General features: G+C 42.7%; 2 protein-coding genes across 17 annotated transcripts in view; one reads left to right on the top strand and one right to left on the bottom strand.

The window, feature by feature from the left end:
* Nucleotides 1-14,590, bottom strand: part of PIGL (phosphatidylinositol glycan anchor biosynthesis class L) — a 70,086-nt gene extending 55,496 nt beyond the window's left edge. For 2 of the 9 annotated variants that reach the window (XR_005814040.1, XM_040532836.1), the window contains exons 1-4: nucleotides 14,137-14,577; nucleotides 13,867-13,967; nucleotides 13,252-13,376; nucleotides 8,076-8,175 (exon numbers count right to left, since the gene is read on the bottom strand). Coding sequence is in view for 7 of the 9 variants with exons in the window: in XM_040532836.1 (XP_040388770.1) it covers nucleotides 8,076-8,175; nucleotides 13,252-13,376; nucleotides 13,867-13,967; nucleotides 14,137-14,247 (437 nt within the window). In the remaining 2 variants the exon portion in view is untranslated. The other 7 variants (XR_005814039.1, XM_040532832.1, XM_040532834.1 and 4 more) reach the window with 7 other exon arrangements.
* A 74-nt stretch (nucleotides 14,591-14,664) lies between these two features.
* NCOR1 (nuclear receptor corepressor 1) overlaps nucleotides 14,665-19,628 on the top strand; it is a 66,571-nt gene continuing 61,607 nt past the window's right edge. For 3 of the 8 annotated variants that reach the window (XM_040532761.1, XM_040532754.1, XM_040532757.1), the window contains exon 1: nucleotides 14,667-14,913. The gene's annotated coding sequence lies outside the window, so the exon portion shown is untranslated. Of the gene's footprint in view, nucleotides 14,914-15,545; nucleotides 15,631-19,628 lie in introns of those variants that run through there. The other 5 variants (XM_040532763.1, XM_040532762.1, XM_040532760.1 and 2 more) reach the window with 5 other exon arrangements.

Here is a 19,628-nt window from a genome sequence, read left to right as displayed (position 1 = left end):
AATGGGTCGCTGACGTTATCTTTGCTCCAAAGAAGATGCCTGTCTTTAACATATGTGGAGCACTTCTAAAAGCCATGAATGAGAGAATAGTAAAAGGCATTTCTGAGGGTACAAAATATGTGAGAACAAAAAAATGATTTCTAGTGGATTGTCCTGTCCTAGTGCATTTCCCTGTCTTCAGCCCTAGCCAGTTTTGCCAGACTTCTGAAACACTGTCATTATACACAGCCTAATTTATTTTATTTTCTTACTATCAATGTACCAGTGCTGATGGTTTTTGAGTCGAATCAAGATTGCATCAGTTTAGTGGGATGACTGGGATCCCTATTCTCATATTTCATGTTTTAGGATAAGTATTGAAGTCTATTCTGCTAAAATAATCTTGAGCGTTAAAAGTATAAATCTCGAAAGTTTTTGATCTCAGTGTATTTTGATTAGATTTCCGTAAGGACACATACCTAATCAGTACTTCTTCACTTCCCCCAGCATTTATTCATAGCCCTTGGAGATGGACTACTGCTCATTGCTCTACAGAGGTAAGCTGGGGGACACGTCCCTTTAGCATTGAAAAGATCATTTCCCCTTTCACCACAGACCCTTCCCCCTTTTTGTACAGCAAGAAAGTTATTTGTGCTAGAACGCTGAGAAAGGACCTGATTCACAGAAGCCTCCGGGAAGCAAAAAGGGCAATTTTCCTTATTGAGGAAAATGGCTTACTTACATCAAAATAGCTAAACCTACTTACTGCAATACAAGCCTTTGTTTCAGAAAGCAGCTTTCCTAGAGGGCAGACAGAAGAATTTCCAGAATTCAATTTCAGAATTTCAATCCCCAGAAGAATTTCCTCTTAAATTATTGCACAGAGCAACACTTACAATAGCAGAAGCCTGAAAGCAGATTTCGATGTAAGCCTTTGCATAAAGTGTTCTGATGACCTAAAATATCAGTAAAAAGCATTTGTATTCAGGATGATTATGGGTATGCTTCATTCAGAAAATGCAGATTGATTTCAATGTAACACACACTGAATGTGCAACCAATTTTCATCTAAGATTTTCTGTTCCCCCTGACGTCATTCTTAATTAGAGAAAACTCTGCAAAAAAATGAAGAACTTTATGGCATGGCTGAGATGGATAAGAACAAGGGAATCCCGTCACTCACTAATGAAATACGCAGCGCTACTAGAAAAATTGCACCACAGCAATTGCAATCAGCACATAACTCAGTGCTTTAGAATTAGCAATAAAATAAAATGTCAAAGTATAATACCAGGAGGAACATAGGAAAACAAAATGCAACTAATTACCACAATTACTGTAGCAGAATAAAAGCTATTAAACACTGGTCCCAAAGCACAACGTACAAGAACCGGGAAAGAAGAAACATCAGGAAATAATATAAACTTTCTGATTAGAAACATGTAAGTAAAATAAATGCATTTAAAAGAAAAATCTCAGATACATTCAGCAAGATGCCAGAGGTCTGCATATGAGTGAGTTAGAAACTGGTATGAAATCACTGATGGTTTTCCCACCAGGCTTAGCAGCCAGGATTTTGTTGTTGAACTTCTCCTGGTGCCCTCAGTTTTCAGGCAAGCTTTCATAATTGCAGTACGTACTCTCACTACACAGCTCACGTATTCAGCTCACATGCACTCAGCATGTTGCATTCAAATCCATAAAACCATCAAAGAACAACCTAAGTACAGCAAAACCAAACTGGATCAATTGGACCTACTCCTTAACTGTCTATATGCATGCTTTTGAATTCTAATCCAAAGGTTTTCAATTATGTATTTCATTCTCCGAAGGGTCCAACTGTTTTTATATCTTTCTTATTGTCACAGTCAGATACATACACTATTTATTTAAGGATATATTTTTCCCATGACCTTACAGACACGTCTCTGACATGGAGAGCTTGGGGAAGGAAGTTTGTTGCAAGTTAAACGTGAGGAAGTACAGTATAAGCCTATTTACCTTGTATGGAAAAAAAAAAAAGACCACCTACAAAGAATAATTATATTAAAAAATAACAAAAAATAGCTTCTCTGCTGTCTCAAAACTTGCAGTTAGCCTGTGAATCTGCATGGGAAAATGTCCTCTCTCCAGAGCATTGTCTAACTAGAGCCCTTTTGGACTTAAGTGAAATAATAATAATAAAAAGTGTATGCAATGCAATTTCCATGGAAACTCAGAAATAGATCTAACATTACTTGCAGTAAGTCTTTGTACTGTGAGTGGAAAATTTTCCAGTTTACACAAATCCCAGCTATTATTTTCTTTGCAGTGCAAACACAGGCCAAATATTTTCTGTCATATTAAAGATACAAATGGTCAGTTTTACTTTCTGTCCAGTACAAATGTGCACAAAAGGTTCAAAAGCTGCAGTAAAATTTCTGATGCTTATCTTTCCATTAACCCAAAACAGATATTAGGAAAAAAAAAAGAATAATTTTGGATTTCTTTTCACTTGTTCTTTTCAGAAAGTGAAAACAGCTTAAAAAACATCTCCTGTTTACATGCAACATTACAGACTGGAAGACAGCCAGAGCATTGGCAGATGTGCCCAGCGTTAATGGGAGCTTAACTAACTCTTCATATTAGATCAATTAGATGCTAATGTTTTCCATATACAAGGAGAGAGAGCTTGCTAGCTCAGGAGCATCTATTCAGATTAATTACTTACAGATATGTATCAAAATCGTTGTATTTCACGAACTTTAACTGCTCATGAAAAGCTAATGCAATAAAACTACTCCTGATAGGCCACCTTTCTATGCTGCCAGCCCCAGTGCTGCCATCACTGAATTAAAATCTATCATATAGATGATGTTTGTGCTCACAGTATTTTTGCTATCTTTGGAGAACCTACGGCTTTACGGAAATAACGGGTATTATATGAAAGTCCCATAGCTGACATATACTTAGGACTTTCAAATAACCAATTCTTCCTTTCTTTTATTATTGTACTAAGCACAGACACAGAATCAATGACTGTGAATTTACTGGACTTTCAGAGGTACTTGGTAGTTTGCATGCAAAGAAAACAAATGTACTAGAAGATTATAGCAAAGAGTGCGTTAAAGGCAAGTTTGTTTCTGTTTTCAAAGTTGGAATTTTCATAGCAAGACAAAACCCTTCTCAGTAGTATTTTGCGAACTGGAAAACTGTAAGTACTACTGACTGGGCTAAATGATAATGTATTTCTGTGTTGTATTACATCTCCTTATACTCTGTTATCTGCGAGCCTACCCTAGAAAAGCAATGAATTCAGAAAGGCAGTCTGACCTGTGAACCATATAACTGATAACATTAAAATTTGGCAGTCAGTGGGTGTGGGCTAAAAAAGAGGTATGTCTATGATTAGCAAGACTTTGTTAGGATGAATCAAGATTTACTTGTGAACAAGAGCTTACAAAGAAATCCAGTTTCAAAACACCATATTAGTATCCTTGTTAGGAAGGTAAAAGCGAGAAGCACACTGTCATACTGGATCCAGAAGGTCTAAATTGCATTTTAACTCACAGATCAAAACCCTTTGCTCTACACAACTGAAATGAGCAGGGGATTATGCACAACTGCTCTTTGTGACTGTTTAGAAAAAAAAAAAAAAAAAAGCTTGCTTAGATTACAGTAATTCAAACTGTAGTTCTCAAAGTCCTTAAAATTCCATTTACCAAAGACAGCGTTTTCAGGATGTGAGCAGAGGAAGCTGCCCATTGAGCCTGTAAAGGAAGGGCATGATATCTAAGGCACTGAACATCACCTGCAAAATGCTGAGTACTGCAAATCAAAGAGACCTCAGTCAAACTGGAACATGTCCAGCCTATCCTTGGGCTGGATTTTAACAAAACGTTCAAAGGAACTTTTTTGATGCAACCATATAATCTCAATTAAAATTGTTCATGTAATTGTTCATCAAGTCGTGTGATTTTTTTTCCTCCAATCTCATCTGTTCTGGCTTTCTCAACCAGAAGCGAACTCCCTACAAAACAGACTTTCAAGTCCAAAACCATTGCAATGACTTGTGACCTAATAAATGGTTTTGGAGACTAGAGCATTTTCTTTTCACTGTGTTCTCAAGACCAGGCAGAGCAACAACCATGAAAGCATGCGGGAGTGCCACATCAAAGAACAGCACCCAAATCAGCCCTTATGTAAACATTTTTATCCTCACTTTGTTACTGAATCATTCCTTCCTGCATATTCTAAAGTAAAAGAAAGGAAGACAAAGCATCTGTGTGTTTTAAGGTAAATGAGGACTTGCTTTTTACTTGTGGAAGCTCTCTTCTTGCTAAGCTGAACCTTGTCTTTGCCCCACATCTCACAGTAAGATCACTTACTCAGACTTGTTCTCCTAAAGATGGAAGGAGTTCTGCTCTGCTCAACAAATACTCATGTCCTTCACGCAGATCATTTGCTCCTGTATTACCAGAGCAATTTAAACTTTAAACCACAGCTGGCAGCAAAGCCTAAAACATGCCGAAAGAACGACAGAACTTTTGGCAAAACTTAGCTGTCCCTTTTTTGTTTGCGGTACAGTCAAATGCTTCATAAATTGGATCCTTCTGCAACCACAGAAATGTCCAGCACTGGAGCTGCCTACTATTTTAGACGTATCATGGTAGCAGATTTGCCAGTTGAGTTAGTCTTTGTGTTTGTAATAGAATTATCATTCTAATTAGAATAATTAGAATTATTTACCTTTCCTATTTTAGCTATATTCACTTTACCTTCACTGCAAATCTGCAGAACTACAGCAGTTTCTGTGAAAATCAAATTAGTACCATGCCACTGTAAGATAAAGCCATCAATCTTCCATTTTTATAGCCACAAGAAGGTCCGTTCTTGCAACACATAAAATGATCAAAATGTGCCAAAAGCACAGAGTTTACACTGCCATTTCTATCATTAATGAAGTGACTTTTCTCTTACATTTTTTCAAACCTCACTCCCTTGCTACTCTTCCCTCATCCAGCACCAGAAATAATTGCGGCAGTCCAGAAATTAACTCTGTACAGTGCAGGTCCTAGTTCTGAGCTGGGCTGCTCCATTTATTAAGCGTACTGTGGGAATGGTAACAGAAAGTGGGCTGTAAAACTTTTCTCCTGCAAAATCAGCTCTTCACTTGGTGTAGTGCTGGTGCTATGATAACTACACGCCAGCTCAGGAAACATCTCTGCAAGTGTGGTGTCTGACCTGTACTATTCACAAGTAGGAAGAGCCCAGTGCTCTAAACTAAAATAGTCCAAAACAGGCTGGCTGCACATCAATCTGCTCGTCTACAATAACCGCATGCTACACGGTCATGCATGTCCCTTTATGCTCCTAGATATGCCCACTACAACAAAAGGACTTTTCTACATGAGATTCACACGGGCCTCCATTATCTAGGGTTGAAATGTGGGTACGGTTTGTGACTATATTTGTGCAGATTTTACTTGTCTTTAACTGAGGGAACAAATATAGTAACTACATCAAATACACACTGAAGAATCAGTGCAAAGTAGTTGTCTGATAGAGACTGAACTAGCCCTGACCTAGGAATCCCGGCTATACTTGAGAGAGTCATTGTTTAAGGCAAAGGACTGCTTAATAAGGCTTTGGTCTTTAACACAGATTGCATCACAGATTGACTGACTGAAGCTTCTCTTTACAAGTTCACACACAACTCAAAATGTCATGTTGATTTTATACCTGCCTGGCCAAGTGAGATTACAGAGCAAGTCAATCACCTTGCCTTTCAGACAGATTTCCCCTTTTACATCTTGAAAATTCTACTCACTCACTTGTAGATTATGCAAAGAAAGAGGAAGCAGCATGACTCAGCTCCACACTACAATGGCTGGAGCAGATCCAGACCTAGCAATCCTTTGGGCTTTCCTTACCAAAATACAAGTCTGCAGCTTGGATAATGTAAAGCATGCAGTGTTTGCATAAGAAATGTTAGATGGCAGCATGCCAGCTACAGTCCTTAAGCATTGTGCTAGTGCTTTTCATTTATGGAACATTATCTTCTGCAGAGATAGGATGAGAACAAAAAAAAAAACAAAGGGGTCTGATTTTAAAGAGTGCCTATAGAAGACAAAACGCTGAAGAGGAACGGCCCTCTCAACCATATTCCCTCGACATGAATTTCTGTGGAAACCTAGTGGTAGACAACATTAATTTACCAAGTTTCACATCATGCCATATTGGCAAATATTTTTGCATATTGTGTAAATTAGAGAAGGGGAAGCAGAGGTATAGAAAGCTACTGACCTTAAGAAAACCAGGAACTCTGAGTAAGTTTAAAGAACCTTGAGTCCCAGTGCTTTGTCTAAACTACTGGAAAATACAGCTACTTCAAAAATTCAGTGTCATCTCAAAATCATTCCTGATCTTCTACCATTTTGCTAATACCTGATCCACAGCTGTTTTTTCATAAAGCGTGCCCAAAAGATGAGCTATTGCAGAGCATATAACGCACTGTAAACACACTTAGCTGCTCTGTATAAACAAGCTCTGAGCAAAATTCAGCAAGAACTTCAGCTGACTCCCTGAATGCACAACAAAGTTAGATGATTTGATGGTTATCTCACAGCAATCTACCATCTGAGATAAAGGCCTCAAATCTAAACTGTTTTTTCAGAACAGTATTTTACGTCCTAGTCCCATGTCCAAAAGCTCTGGGAAATGGCATGCATCTGTCTTTTCAAGCACTGCATCCGCTGGTAGAAATTACGTATCGGTCACTGTTTTCACAGATGTGCATCACAGTAGCAATGAAAGTAATAAGGAGGCATGATCCAAGCTATTTCTCTGGTATTACTTGCAGAAAGCAGCCCGCTGGACTGTGTACATTGGGGGATGATTGAGCAGTATCGGGAAACCTGCATCACATACTAACCAACCTCACATTGCATTAGAGGATGAAACGCCAGTAGGCTGCTGGGCACCGTGGAAATTTCAAAAGACAGTTCATTTAGCAAACTTTATGCTTAGCAAAGCTTAGCGGCTTTTCTCCTTATTCCCCCAGAAAAGTTCTGGGCATTGTCATATGATTGCACTACAAAACATGAAGTTATCCAAAGCCAGTTCATGAGAAGTGAGCGGAAACATCTCTTTTCGTTCCAAAGGAAAAACAACTCCTATGCTGTTTTCCTAAGTGAGCTGAAAACTTGGAGAGAAACCTAAAGCTAAAAAAAGCAAAGAACTCAAGAGGATTCATATTCTGGACTGTGGTTTCTGTTGCCTTAGCTCAAGGGAAAATATGTTCATGGGAAAAAGGCCTGCCTGGAGCCAGATTTTTTTCAACTCTGACTTTTCTAGTTGGCATGGCTTTAAATCAGTCTGTTTCTATTAAAGTTACTTCTTCATAACCAAAAATGTTCTTTATGGATTTTATGATAGCTGTTTACAATTGAAACAACCAGTTGTGTCTCCCCAAAAAGCACACACAGAGAAGTTTCTGCTGTCAGAGTGGCTTCTTTGACTGGACAGGACTACTTTTGAAAAACTGCTCTGTTAGAGTGGTGGCTATCAAAAATACACAGGGCACTGTATTGTTTTATAGTCAGCACGACAGCAGATCTGTTTATATTGTTATCTTATCATGGAATTCAGACTTAAGCATAAGTTATCTGTAACTACATTATAATCACGTGAGAGAATAAGTGCAACCTAATGATAGTGCCAATCCTCTGAACAGTTTTATTTTCAGCCACTGGCAATGCAGAGAAGACTTCTCTGTAAGCGTCTTTGATAACAATGCGAAAACTGTAACATAATGTGACCATATTGCCCAAACAGACCTTGCCAGACCCCTACAACTAGGGCTATCATTAATCAAAGTGCTGTATCAACACAGTTTACCCGAAGAACACCAATCCGCATTACACACTTGAATCGTCTTCTCTATTAATTAGATTTCCTGAAGTTAAGAGTTGACAAAAATTTATTATATGGTCTTTTTTTCAGATTCCTTGGAACTTTATAGAACGATACAGTAAGCTTTCATGGAACGTTAAAGCGAACTCCACCCCTTATTTAAAAGCTGCAACTAAATTATGCTAAAAATGAAAACTTCTTACCTGTGATCAACAACTGTTACATTGGAAGCAGGAATTCCCAAAAGAGAACAACTCTGTTCCAGTTCTTTCTTACGAATCTCTCCTTGATTGTAGTAGTTTCCTGAAAATAACAAACAGCAACATCGTCTAGTTTAGTTTAGGTCACCTCAAAACAGTAAGCATGAGCATTACATTAAATAAAAGGGCATAATTTCAGGAACGGCATCATTGAAGAGGAGAAACTCCATAAACTTTGCTAAGTAAAACCCAGCTCAATTCAGGCAAAAATGCTGAGGCAAACTTCTGCCAACCTTTACTACATGAGCTTGTTTGGCAAAGGCATCAGAAGCTGCCATGTCTAATCAGATCAGTTGTACAAGAAGCCCAGTATCTTCCTTCTAGTAGAGGCCAAAGTCATGCTTCTGCTAAAGACATGGGAGATCTTCCAAAAAACAACTCTGGAATAATCAGCTTAGGCAACTGCTTCCAACCACCTGTTTGATTAGTGGTATCTTATTCCTTGAAACATCAAAACTTCTAGCTCTTCTTCTCTTCTTTTTTTTTTTTTTAATTTGGGCTGTTTTATTTTTGTACATACCTAATCCTCTTCTGAGTATTGTTAATTTTCAGCAATATTTAATAGCTCTTTTGATGAATTCCAAAGGCTAGCTATACTTTGTGACAAAACAAGGAATCTTCTAACGGAGTATACATGGACTGTTTACACATTTGAACGCAAGTCACCAGTATACTACAAAAGAATTGAGCAAGATCTTTTCATAAACACGGGAGAAACGTCCTTTCTAGTGAGGTGACTAAAAGTTGTTATCACTGGCAAATTTCCAGGTTGTCTCTGTGAAAGAGGTCATTGGGCCTTAGTCCACTTTAAAGACAGGTTTATTCACAACAAATCAGTAATAATTAACCTTCTCAGGATGAGCCAAAGAGTCACTCCTCCTTCACCATTAGAGATGGTGCCATGAACTCCCTCCTGTACCCTTAACAGCACAAGCCCGCAGAGCCAAGTTGAACAGCAAGTCCAAAGTCCTTGGAAAAGAACTGTCCCGAGGTGTATTCTTTAAGTGACTAAAGTTTATAGTATATCCTGGACCACTGCTAATAAATAGAAGTTGTCATATAACACTAAGACATCACAACAGAAGACGGTGATGAAAATAAAGGATTTTAGGAAATAAGTAATTCCATCATAAAAATCTGTTTTGAGATAAGGATTTCTCAGAAATCTGCATCATTCACAGAGGAAATTCTGGCAGAAGCTATGATTGCAAAGAACTTATAGAACCAAAAAAAAAAAAAAAAAAAAGACTAAATTTAATTGAGATAAAGCACTTTGGAAAAGTTACAACATAATAATAGATATCCTCAGACCAACAACTAGTAGGGAAACACTTAAAACACTGCCTCCTTTTTCTCTGAATTCTTTTCTTCTCATCCTGCCCTCACATTACCTTCCCTTTTCTTTGTATCAGCCATGCAAAGTCCATGCCAGAGCTGCAAAGGCCCCTTCCAGAATGTTACCCCATGCAAAGCAATACTTGCAAACCAATTTTAACTTTGAAGTAAAAAAAAATGGAAATATACAGCAGAGTATTAATGTATGATTCAAGTCTGTAGTCAGCTGTCTTGAATTACACTAGAACTTTTTTTATTGTTGTGGGTGTGAGTCATCTAAATCTAGCATTTCTCTATAGCAGTGTTGCAATCTGAGCACTCGCTAGCAAGCTTTGTATAATATGCAAAGAGGTGAAAAATAACCAGAAAAACAAACAAACAAAAAAACCTCTTCTTGCAGACTGGGAGTGAATGATTTTACGAAACTATGACAATGATTATCTGTGGGTTTGCTGAAGAACACATCAGCTTGGTCTGCAGCAGGCAGCTTGGATCACAAGTTCCAGCTGAGCAGAGTTAATTTAAGTGTGCACCTTCCCTGGATGAATTACATGAGTCCTGCAGGGCTTATTTTAGACTGATTTCTTTCACGGCCTTTAATGACACTCGTGTTTTAAGATAATGTATCTTATGCTGCAATGCAGTGTAGTAACAGACTGCACGTAATATTTTATCCAAATGGTACCACTGTTCTCAAAATACCTAACTTTCACTGAACTCAAACAAACAGATCCGTGTTCCACAGTTTGATAAATGTGTTAGGACGTTACGAATATATAACGCTAACAAGAAAAAATGGGCAGCTATTGAGAGCAAAACCAGCTGAATAGCTGATGCCGCTGGACCTCATCCACGGAGCACTCACAATAGAGAGTCAGCTACTACAGAGAGCAAAGCACATTTATACAGTTATTAGTTCAATCAAAGATTACTCAGTGTGGAGAAGACTGTTTTCTTTCACAGGCCTGTAACTCTGATTCATTTCTAAGGCATTTTGATTGATATCTGAGAACTGCATTACAACGGATCCTAAGTAATGATTGTGTTTCAGTGTCACAATTTACAGAGTCTTTGATCAACTCACTTGTCATCATCAATCATACAAACAATGACAGGATGAGCCATCTGAATCACCCAAAAGACTATTAAGAGGCACAAGAAAAGCTGTTAGCTCAGTGAATGCATTTTCCTATATGGGCTGCTAGTTCCATTACGAAGGCATGCAAGCCATGCAATAGAAGACAGTGTCAAACATGCTTAATGTTTCATGTCACTGAATCGAGAGTGCCATAAAGAACAATAAAAAAGAGAATCTGAATAAAATAAGCAGAAGCACAATACTTCTTTGGAAAGTTTTCTAATTGCAGCAATGTTTTAGTCCTGAAAACTGCAACGGCAGAGTTGCACGTCAATAATCTCTTCATAGCTCTGAAAAATCCAAACAGGATCCACGGAGTTTTGTACCTCAGCAAAGAGGACTGAAAGCGTGCTCTGCTCTGCACTAAATCTTGAATAGGAGGGATACAGCGATCAGTAAATTCATTGCAACATCAGAGTTCAGCAATACCTTAATCTTGGTCTTCTCACCACGACAGTCTGTTACGACAGAAAGGTGGGGGAACAAAGAACAAGAGTTGGCAGTGAACAAGCTGGAGCTTTCCAAACTAGAGGTCCCTTTTCCCAAATACAAGTCGCCGTCACTGTGAGAAGGAAATGTTTGTAGCCTAAGATACTCCTCCCAACAAACATAAAGTTATCTTTAGCTTTCACCACAGACTTATGAATTCTGGTACAGCAGTATGGGTCTGAAAGATCATTTAAGATGCGGTTGCTTCCCATACCCAAAAAACTGAACGAGGTAATCATAATGAAATGCAGAACAGTAGCGTTGCATCAGGCACAACAGCACAACCTTGAATTCATCAGAAGAATAACTAAGTATCAGTTGTACATTAAAAAAAGGTAATCTTGATTTTTAGTAGATTATGAGAAGAACACAAGACAACGGTGTCAAGCACTGTGAAAGTCCCTTGTGATATTTGTCCTCTGAGAAACCCTCCATTCAATTCAGCCCCAGACGAGCCTCAGTGGGACTAACAATTTGACTCTTTGGTTACTGTGCTTCAAAAAAAGATGTGAGCCAACTGGAAGAGAGTCCAAAGGAGAGCAACGAGAATGACCAGAAGTTCAGAAAACGGGATTTATGAGGAAGATTGAAAGAAATTGTGTTGTTTAGTCTAGAGAAGATAAGACAGGAAAGGCAGATAACAGCCTTAAAAAAAAAAGTCGGAAGCTGCTATGGAGGGATACTCTGATTGCCACATTCACGGCAGATCGAACAAATAAACAAGCTTAAATCACTCCAATGATTCAGGAGAAAGTGATTTGAAGAAAAGCTAAGGTAGCACTGAAACAGACCACACAGACTAAGGAACCTCCCTGGAGGTACTGGAGAACATTCCTCTCCAAGAAACGAGGACATCACTGAGGCTGCCTTTGAGCCAGCTGATGGACAGCATGACCTCAGCTTCTCTTTGGGGCTGTTCTTCTCTGATTAGACTGATATGCAACTGGTATCTTTAGATGTGTTACTGTGAATGTATCGTTACGGTGTGTTAAAACCGGATCACCTAAAGCAAGTCCTCTACGAGACCACAGAATTACATGATGCAAAGAATAAAACAATGCTTTTATACAACTTAATGACATTTCCATGCAATTTGAAAGTGTGTCACTGCTGCAGCATGAGATTTGACTGCGGAACCATAATGATTTGGATACGTAAGGGGATTTTAACACTTCTCAAGCTACTAAAACGCTGCAGGAAGCAGCATTTTGGCCGCAGACACGTACACATGGTCACTCCAAGGGGTGGCAGGACAGGACGCCATGCCACAGCCCAGAATAGTGCCCAAACCCCAAGACGAGAGGCACGGCAGGGCCTTTGCTGCACAGTTCTTCCCCAGCAGCCGCCTGCTGCCATTGCAACGGAGGCCGAGAGGGTCAACACAGCAATGACGTCACGCGGGGGGGCACCACGATGACGTCACAGCCCTTACAGCCCCGCGCTGACGTCACGGCCGGGCCGACACCTAAAGGGGGAAGGTGGAGGGGGGGCAGCCGGCTGTCCCCGCCGCGTCCCCCCGTCCCCTCACCTGCGGAGCAGCACAGCACCGCGGGGCGGCCGCCGGCCCTGCCCAAGGCGAGCAGCGTGGGGGCGAAGAACATGGCCTCGTCATCAGGGTGCGCCGTCAGCACCAAGGCGCGGGCGCCAGCGGCCTCCCCCGCCGCGCTTCCCCTCGGGGCGGCCGCGAAATGGCTGCGCAGGCGGCGGGCGCCCCCGAGCAGCACCAGGACCAGGACCAGGACCAGCACCAGGACCAGCACCGGCAGCCCCCAGCCCCACCACCCCGCTGCCATAGCGACCGGCGTCTCACGCTGCTCCCCCGGCGGACCCGCGAGGGCCCGCACGAAGGTTCCGCGGCACCAAAGGTCCCCCCCGCCTCCACCTCCTCCTCCTCCTCCCCGCCCATCTCTGTCCCGCCTCCGGGCGGGGCCGCGCACCGGCTGCTCAGCTCCAGGGCTGGCCAGGGAAACGAGAGCTCAGGGGGCACCCCGGCTTGGTCCAGCCGGGGACAGGACCCCTCAGGAGGGGCTATAATAGGGGCCAGGCCCGTTAGTGTGGGAAGCCAAGGAGAAAGAGGCCAGCCAGCCCTGCCTGATCCTATGTGGACGTTAACGAGTAATAAGCAGCAGTGACAAACTCAGGCTGTGCTGCGTGTACCTTCTGTCCCTGTGGTGTGCGGCTGCAGAAGACGCACAAGCGAAAGCTCAGAAGCAGGGCACAAGGAGCACATCTTCAGAGACACTTTCTGCTGTCTGCAAATCTGTCGGCTATCCTGAGCGCAGCTACAAGGGAAAAAAATGTTTGGATATGTCTCAGAAGTGAAGTCAACCGCTGGAGAAGGTTACAGAGCAAAAGAAGGCAGGAAGTAGTAAAATAAATATGCAAAAGGCAGTCATACACGGTGGCTTGGAAGCTTTGCTGTTGAAGACAAATAGGCAACATGGAAGACAAGCACATTACCTCAGCCATGGAGCGTGGCAGCAGGTCAGGTTCAAAGAGTCAAATGGGAAAGCAATTTAGCAGAATTCAGCATCTGAAGAACACCTAAAACCTCTCAAGATGCTTGCCTGACTTGCCCTCATGCTTCTATTTGGATATCTATATCGTTAAAGTGAATTGAGGCAGTCATCCTGTGTATTGGGATCAAAGACTGCAACCACTTCGCCTTGGGGACGCCTCATGTCATACTAACGTAGCACTTAGCAGAGTGGAACTCAGCTCTGGTACTAACGACAGACTTCATAAAATCTATGTTTTATAAGTAAAAGTCACCTGTTTGCCACAGGGTGAGCCCCTGCTTTATTACTCTGAGCAAATAACTGTGCGGACGCACATCCCACGTGTAGGGTATGACTTCTGGTATTTAGTTGAAGCTGTAACGATACAAAAACATTTTCTCAGTGGGATGATTTAATCTCGTGTAATGGTATTTTTCCCATTGTAAACCTGATAAGAGAACCATTTGTGATCCCAACGCATCCAGAATTACACATTTGCAGATAAAACGTCGCGAGGATTTAAAAACCTTATTAAAACAGCTACCTGCACCACATTTTCCTCACTCAAGGAAAGGGAAAAAGCACCCAAGACATTCAAGATTTTAAACCTCTCCCGTTTTTCCAAAGCCAGCCATCGCTCGGGGCTGAGGCCCATCACGTGGGTGCCCGGGGGAGGGGGTCCCGGAGCCCTCCGGGCCCTCAGGCTGGATCCCACAGCCCCACTCCGAGGGTCCCGAAGCTCCGGAGCCCCCCTTCGTCCCCTCAGCCGCAGCCTGAGGGCTCGGCGGCCGTCTCCCGTTAATTGTGATTATTATTTTTATTCATTTAAACCGCTTCGCCCTTTTTTTCGCCTCCGGGCCCCTCAGCAGCACCCCCTGCCCCGCTCCCCTCAGCGCCTCCCGCCTCATGGCGGCCGCCCCCCTCAGATCCCCTCAGCGCTGGGGGGAGGCGGGGGGGGGGAGCGAGAGCCTTTCCCCGCCGCCGCACCGGCCAGCGGGTCCTGGAAGGAGCATAACAACCCGCCCTCTCACCCCGGGGCCCGCCCCCCGTTCCTAGCGAGCTGCCGCCACCCGAGCGACGCCACGCCGGCTGCACGTCGGGAGGAAGGGGCGAGTCTCCCTCCGCCGGGAGAAAGCGCCGAGGAGCGGCGCTGCCGTTCTCTCGCTAGCTGCCAGGACCTGGCGGGCCGGGGCGGAGCGCGGCGAGCCGGGGGAGGGGAGGCAAGATGGCGGCGGCGGTGGCGCTGAGGTTGAGGTGAGAGGCTGCGAGCGCCCAGCCCCGCCGGAGCCCGCCGCCGGGCCGCCCCCGCGCCGCGCCGTCGGTAAGGGCAGGGGGCCTGGCGGGGCGGCGAGCGGGGCTGGCAGGGCCCGGAGGGGGGGTAGCGGGGCCTTTAGCGCCTCCGCCGTGAGGAGGAGGAGAAGGAGGAGGAGGGGGAAGAGGCGGGGGCCCCGGCCATCCCTTCCTCCTCCTCCTTCTCCTCCTCCTCCTCACCGGGGACGGGGCCGCTCTCGGGCCCGAGGGGAGGGCGCTGGAGCCGGGGGGGTCCTGAGGGAGGAGGCGGGGGAGGTGGGCGGGTCAGGTGTGGCTTGGGGTGGGGGGTGCCCCCTGCCCCGGGTGCTTTTTTATTTTATTTTATTTTTTTTTCCCTTATTTTCCCCACTCTTTGTGCGCCCCGAGGTCCGGAGGGGCTGCGGGTGGGCGGCAAGGATGGCCCTTGAGGGGAAGTTTGGGGAGAAAGTGTGGAGCATCGCTGTGTTGGGTGCCTATCTCTTTCCTGTAGGTAGGAGAAGTGCGATTTAAACCAACAAACCAGTAATAATTAAAATATGTCCAAATCAGCCCCTTGGAAGCTTGGGCAGGAGTGCATCAGTTCCTGGAGATGTCCTACTCGCGGCCCCACGCTGGGGCTGTCAGTGGTGGGGAGCTGCTGCTGACACTGAGTTATCCATTTCAGACCCGTAAACATCCCCAGCTTCTGCCGTCCGGGCTGCTGGAGGGCGCAGTGCAGGGGCTTTTCTGGAGTTACTCTGACTCGATGGTAAAAAAGTTTGTTTTTCTGCACTTAAAAGGCTGTCAGTATCAAGTCAGTTGCAGTTGGACCAGGTTCCAGATGGACGTGTGTGCTCTTATTATTAGGCTCAAGTTTGTAAATAACGAAGTTGGTGATCTGAGCAGTCTGCTGCTGTCCAAAATACGCTTCTTCACGTTTAACATACCAATATTGTACCTGTTCATGACTGTAAATATTGGTGCAACATAATAATAATAAAAAGGATAATCTCCTACAATGACAGGGGTGTCTAGGTTTGAGTACCCGCTTTTGTAGCGGTATTCTTGTATTGTGCAGTATTTTTAGGTATAATAATAGAGCTACAAGCTGCTAGAGCTCAGGCAAGGCTCTTTATTTCAGGCTTTATGATTTGAGGGAGAAATGGTGCTATTGTAAAAGAAACATTATGGTAGTACATAGGATGACTGAGGGAACAGCTCAAGTGCCTGGATAAGTGGACACACAGCGTTGTGGCATGGTGCATAAGGACCGTGCAGATCTGTTGCAGTTCTGCACTGGAGTTTTACTCTGCTGAATGTTGTTATTCCTGATTAACTAAACAGCCTTGACATTTGGAAAGGAAGTATGTAATGTTTGATGGGGATTTCTAGTTAGCTGAAATGTAGTGTCTTGTGTTGGGGGATGAAAGACCTTCGTGCTCAAAAGTTCAGAGGAAACAAGCCAACTGCAGTGACCCTTCTTGTGATAACACAGTTAATTTTTTCTTGACATTGCTCTTCCATGTGATAGAATATAGGCTGCCTAGGAAACAAAATTGTTTTGTGCTTTATATGTAGTTTGATTTGTCTGCTGATAATATCCTGTTCGATATAGGTTGCTGAAATACTTGTTGCTGATGCAGGGGAAGGGGTACCATTTTTGGGATCTTCTTTCCAAGAGTTAAAATGAACATTTGTTAGTGTATGGAGAGGATATTCCAAATGTTTGCTTCCACAAGTGTTAGTTCTCTCTAGCTTTTTAGTAAGTGTACAAACCAATTAAAGGTAACTCTCCAAATTTAAATAAAATCTACAAAGTTGAGGTATATTCACTGTTCTATGTTATGCTGCTGCTGATTTATTCTGAATACATTTTACATGTACAACCACTCATTTTAGTTACTCTTTCCGGGCACACGTGTTCTGCATCATGAAGGGTCTAGAAAACTGAAAAACTGAGGTAAAAGTAGTGACAGACTTGAAAGCTTCTTTTCGATTTCCTCCTCTGGTCCCCTTCCCCAGTTCTTGTGGTTCTATTACTGCGTCTTCTAAGTTGCCTCATTTCTCAGTTACAGCATGAGCAAGTGATGCTTGCAGGGAGAGGAAGCTGATTGCTTCAACTACTGCTAATACTTTTCCAGTTACCTTTCTGCATTTCGGTATCAGAAAAAATATAATCTTTTTTTGTCTGTATTATGATGTTCTTAACAGTAGCATTTAATTTTTTCAAAGCTCTCGGTCAAAGTTTTGGTGAAATGCTTTTCTTCTTCTTCTGTGCTTATCTACAAAATGGTTTCAGTGAAGGTTTTCCTGTGTGATCAAAAATACTGTTCAGAGTTCTTGTGTGTGTAGCTACTTAAAGTTAAGATTTTAATAATTGTTTGAGTTGGAACAGATCTATGCCTCATGCAGGTGCAGTGCAACACAGTACAATCTTGAGAACAGACTACTAACCAGACAGTGGTTTCATAATGCAAACAAACGTTTCCTGGATGCAGTCTTGAATTCTTCAAGTCATTTGTATTCTTCAGTCAGATGTGAATTGGTGTTTCAGATGACAAGCAATTAACTGAACGTGTTACCTGGTCTCTGTACTGTAAATGTTCCAGCTAAAAATTCTGACCTGTGCAGACTGCTCTCTGTAAATATTTACTTTAGGCTATTTCTAAATTATGCAAATAGATGGGAATGTGCTGAATATGTCTTTGGTTTGAGTTTCTCTACCCTTCAGTGAGTCTCCATCTAGTAATGATGTTTTGTGACGTTCCCTTCCTCTTCTGTACCAGTTCAGCATTTATCCACCATCTGTTAAATGCTTACCCCAATCCGGGCCTACTGGGGCTTGAGTTTAGTGAGCTGGGGTGCGTGCAGGAAGCTCGAACTTACCTTGCAGCTAAGTTTCCTCCCAATATCCTGAGAGAGATTTCTGTGTCCTTGAATAGCTTCACATCTAAACCACTCGTGTAATGCTGCCACTCCCAGACTGATTTGATATGCAGTTTTCTCTTCAGGCTTAAGGAGGATGTTGGTCTATGTGGTTTTGAAGTCAGTGACATCACCTGCTCATGATTACAGAGGCTATTGCAAAATCGAGGTACTGTAGTGGTACAAAGATGCATCGCCCACCTCTGAAAAATCCTATTGTTCAAAACTCTCAGCAGTAAAAAAAAAAAACCTCAGGAATGAAATTTTTGTGCAGACATTATCTGGACAAACTGTTGACCAGGACTTAAAAATTCTGTGCGCGTGGACTGGTCTTGGGTAAAACCAAAATTACATTCATAAAGAGTGAGGGGAAGAAGGCCTGTAAATGAAAAAGGACAAGGCAAAGTACAAAATATGCTTAAACTAATATAATGTCTCTTTAGCTGTCCCTCTTGTGCCGTACGTTTAGCTGTGGCTTACCGGGAAAGTACATTCGGTCGATTCTGTTTGTAGCTGTCGTGGAGTCAGAGGCCTGCTTGTCCCGAGGAGAGCTGAAAACGGCCATGGTGCAACTCATGGAGTTCCCGCAGTGCAGGCACTCCCTGGGCAGTTCCTGGTGGGGATCCTGGGCAAACCTGGGGCTGCTTTGGGAAGTGGCTGCTCTCCTAAATGAATTAAAGTACCTTCGTGTTTCAAGGAAGGTGCCTAACAAATGGGGATATAAATCAACTCATGCAGGAAGTCTACTAGGAAATACACTTGCCACTTTCTTCTAATGAACCTGTTGATTCCGCTCTGTTAGTGTTAGAAAATTAAGCCCATGTAAGTTCATTACAAGTTCAAGTGCTGTTCTCTGAACTAGGTGAGTATGTTATTACAGTTCAGCTGTGGCCTTCACCTCAGTAATAGTGGCTTTGGGGAAAAATTAGAGGAATTAGTTTAAAAATGATATATATCTACTTGGTTATTTACCATAGAGTTTTGTCTCAGAGTCACATTCTTCACTTATGGTTTCTGCTCGTTATGCCATTTAAAATGCTTTGCCATCAGAGAAGGGCTGTGTGAAAGGTGTGAATTCTCCTACGTAGTAAGTGTAACTTCATGATTTACCTTTCTTGGAATGTTATTCCCAAAACCGTTTCACATAGAAGTGGTCACTTACCCGTGCCATCTATAGCAGTTATTTTGTAGGTGCTGATGTTTCACTGTGGTTTCATAAGAGTAAGCTTGTGTGCATCTAGAACCTTGACGTTTTGGGGTTTTTTACACCCTCCCCAAGGCTATTGAAGTTTCATTACACCATTCATAGTTTGAGATCCCTTCCATTCTTCACCATTTTCTGTGACTGAGAGGCTGTTGTGTAAGCTTCAGTGAGGAATTGTGTTTTTATATGTTGGTGCGTTCTGTGTGAAGTAGAACATCTCAAACTTAATCATAAATGCCAATAAATCACAGTTGCACATATGTCAGAATAAACTTTGCTTCCAGAAGGTGATTGTGCATATCCTGTGCAGTATCTGAATAGGCCTAGACACTAAAAATTGCTGTCTTGAAATAATACTTTATGCATAGCGTATAATATATATGTAGTTTGAGATCGTCATAATTATTTGTAATCATGGGTGAAATGGGAAGAATTAGGTGGATTCAGGTAAACCTCAGTGATTTGTTGTCACTGACTGGTGAGTGAGAATGACTCGAGGAAGGTTGTCTAGTTCTTATCACTGCTGTTGCGTAGCATCTCTGGAGCCTCTTGCATGCTACGAACTGATGAATTGGAGGATACTTAGTGTGGTTTCTGTTTCACCTTACAGCTTCGCGGGTTAAGTTTGAATGCTTCAG

This window comes from Cygnus olor, chromosome 20 (assembly GCF_009769625.2).
Source record: "Cygnus olor isolate bCygOlo1 chromosome 20, bCygOlo1.pri.v2, whole genome shotgun sequence".
NCBI lineage: Eukaryota > Metazoa > Chordata > Aves > Anseriformes > Anatidae > Cygnus > Cygnus olor.
The sequence above is the reverse complement of the archived record's forward strand: the minus strand, read 5'-3'. Positions and strand labels throughout refer to the sequence as shown.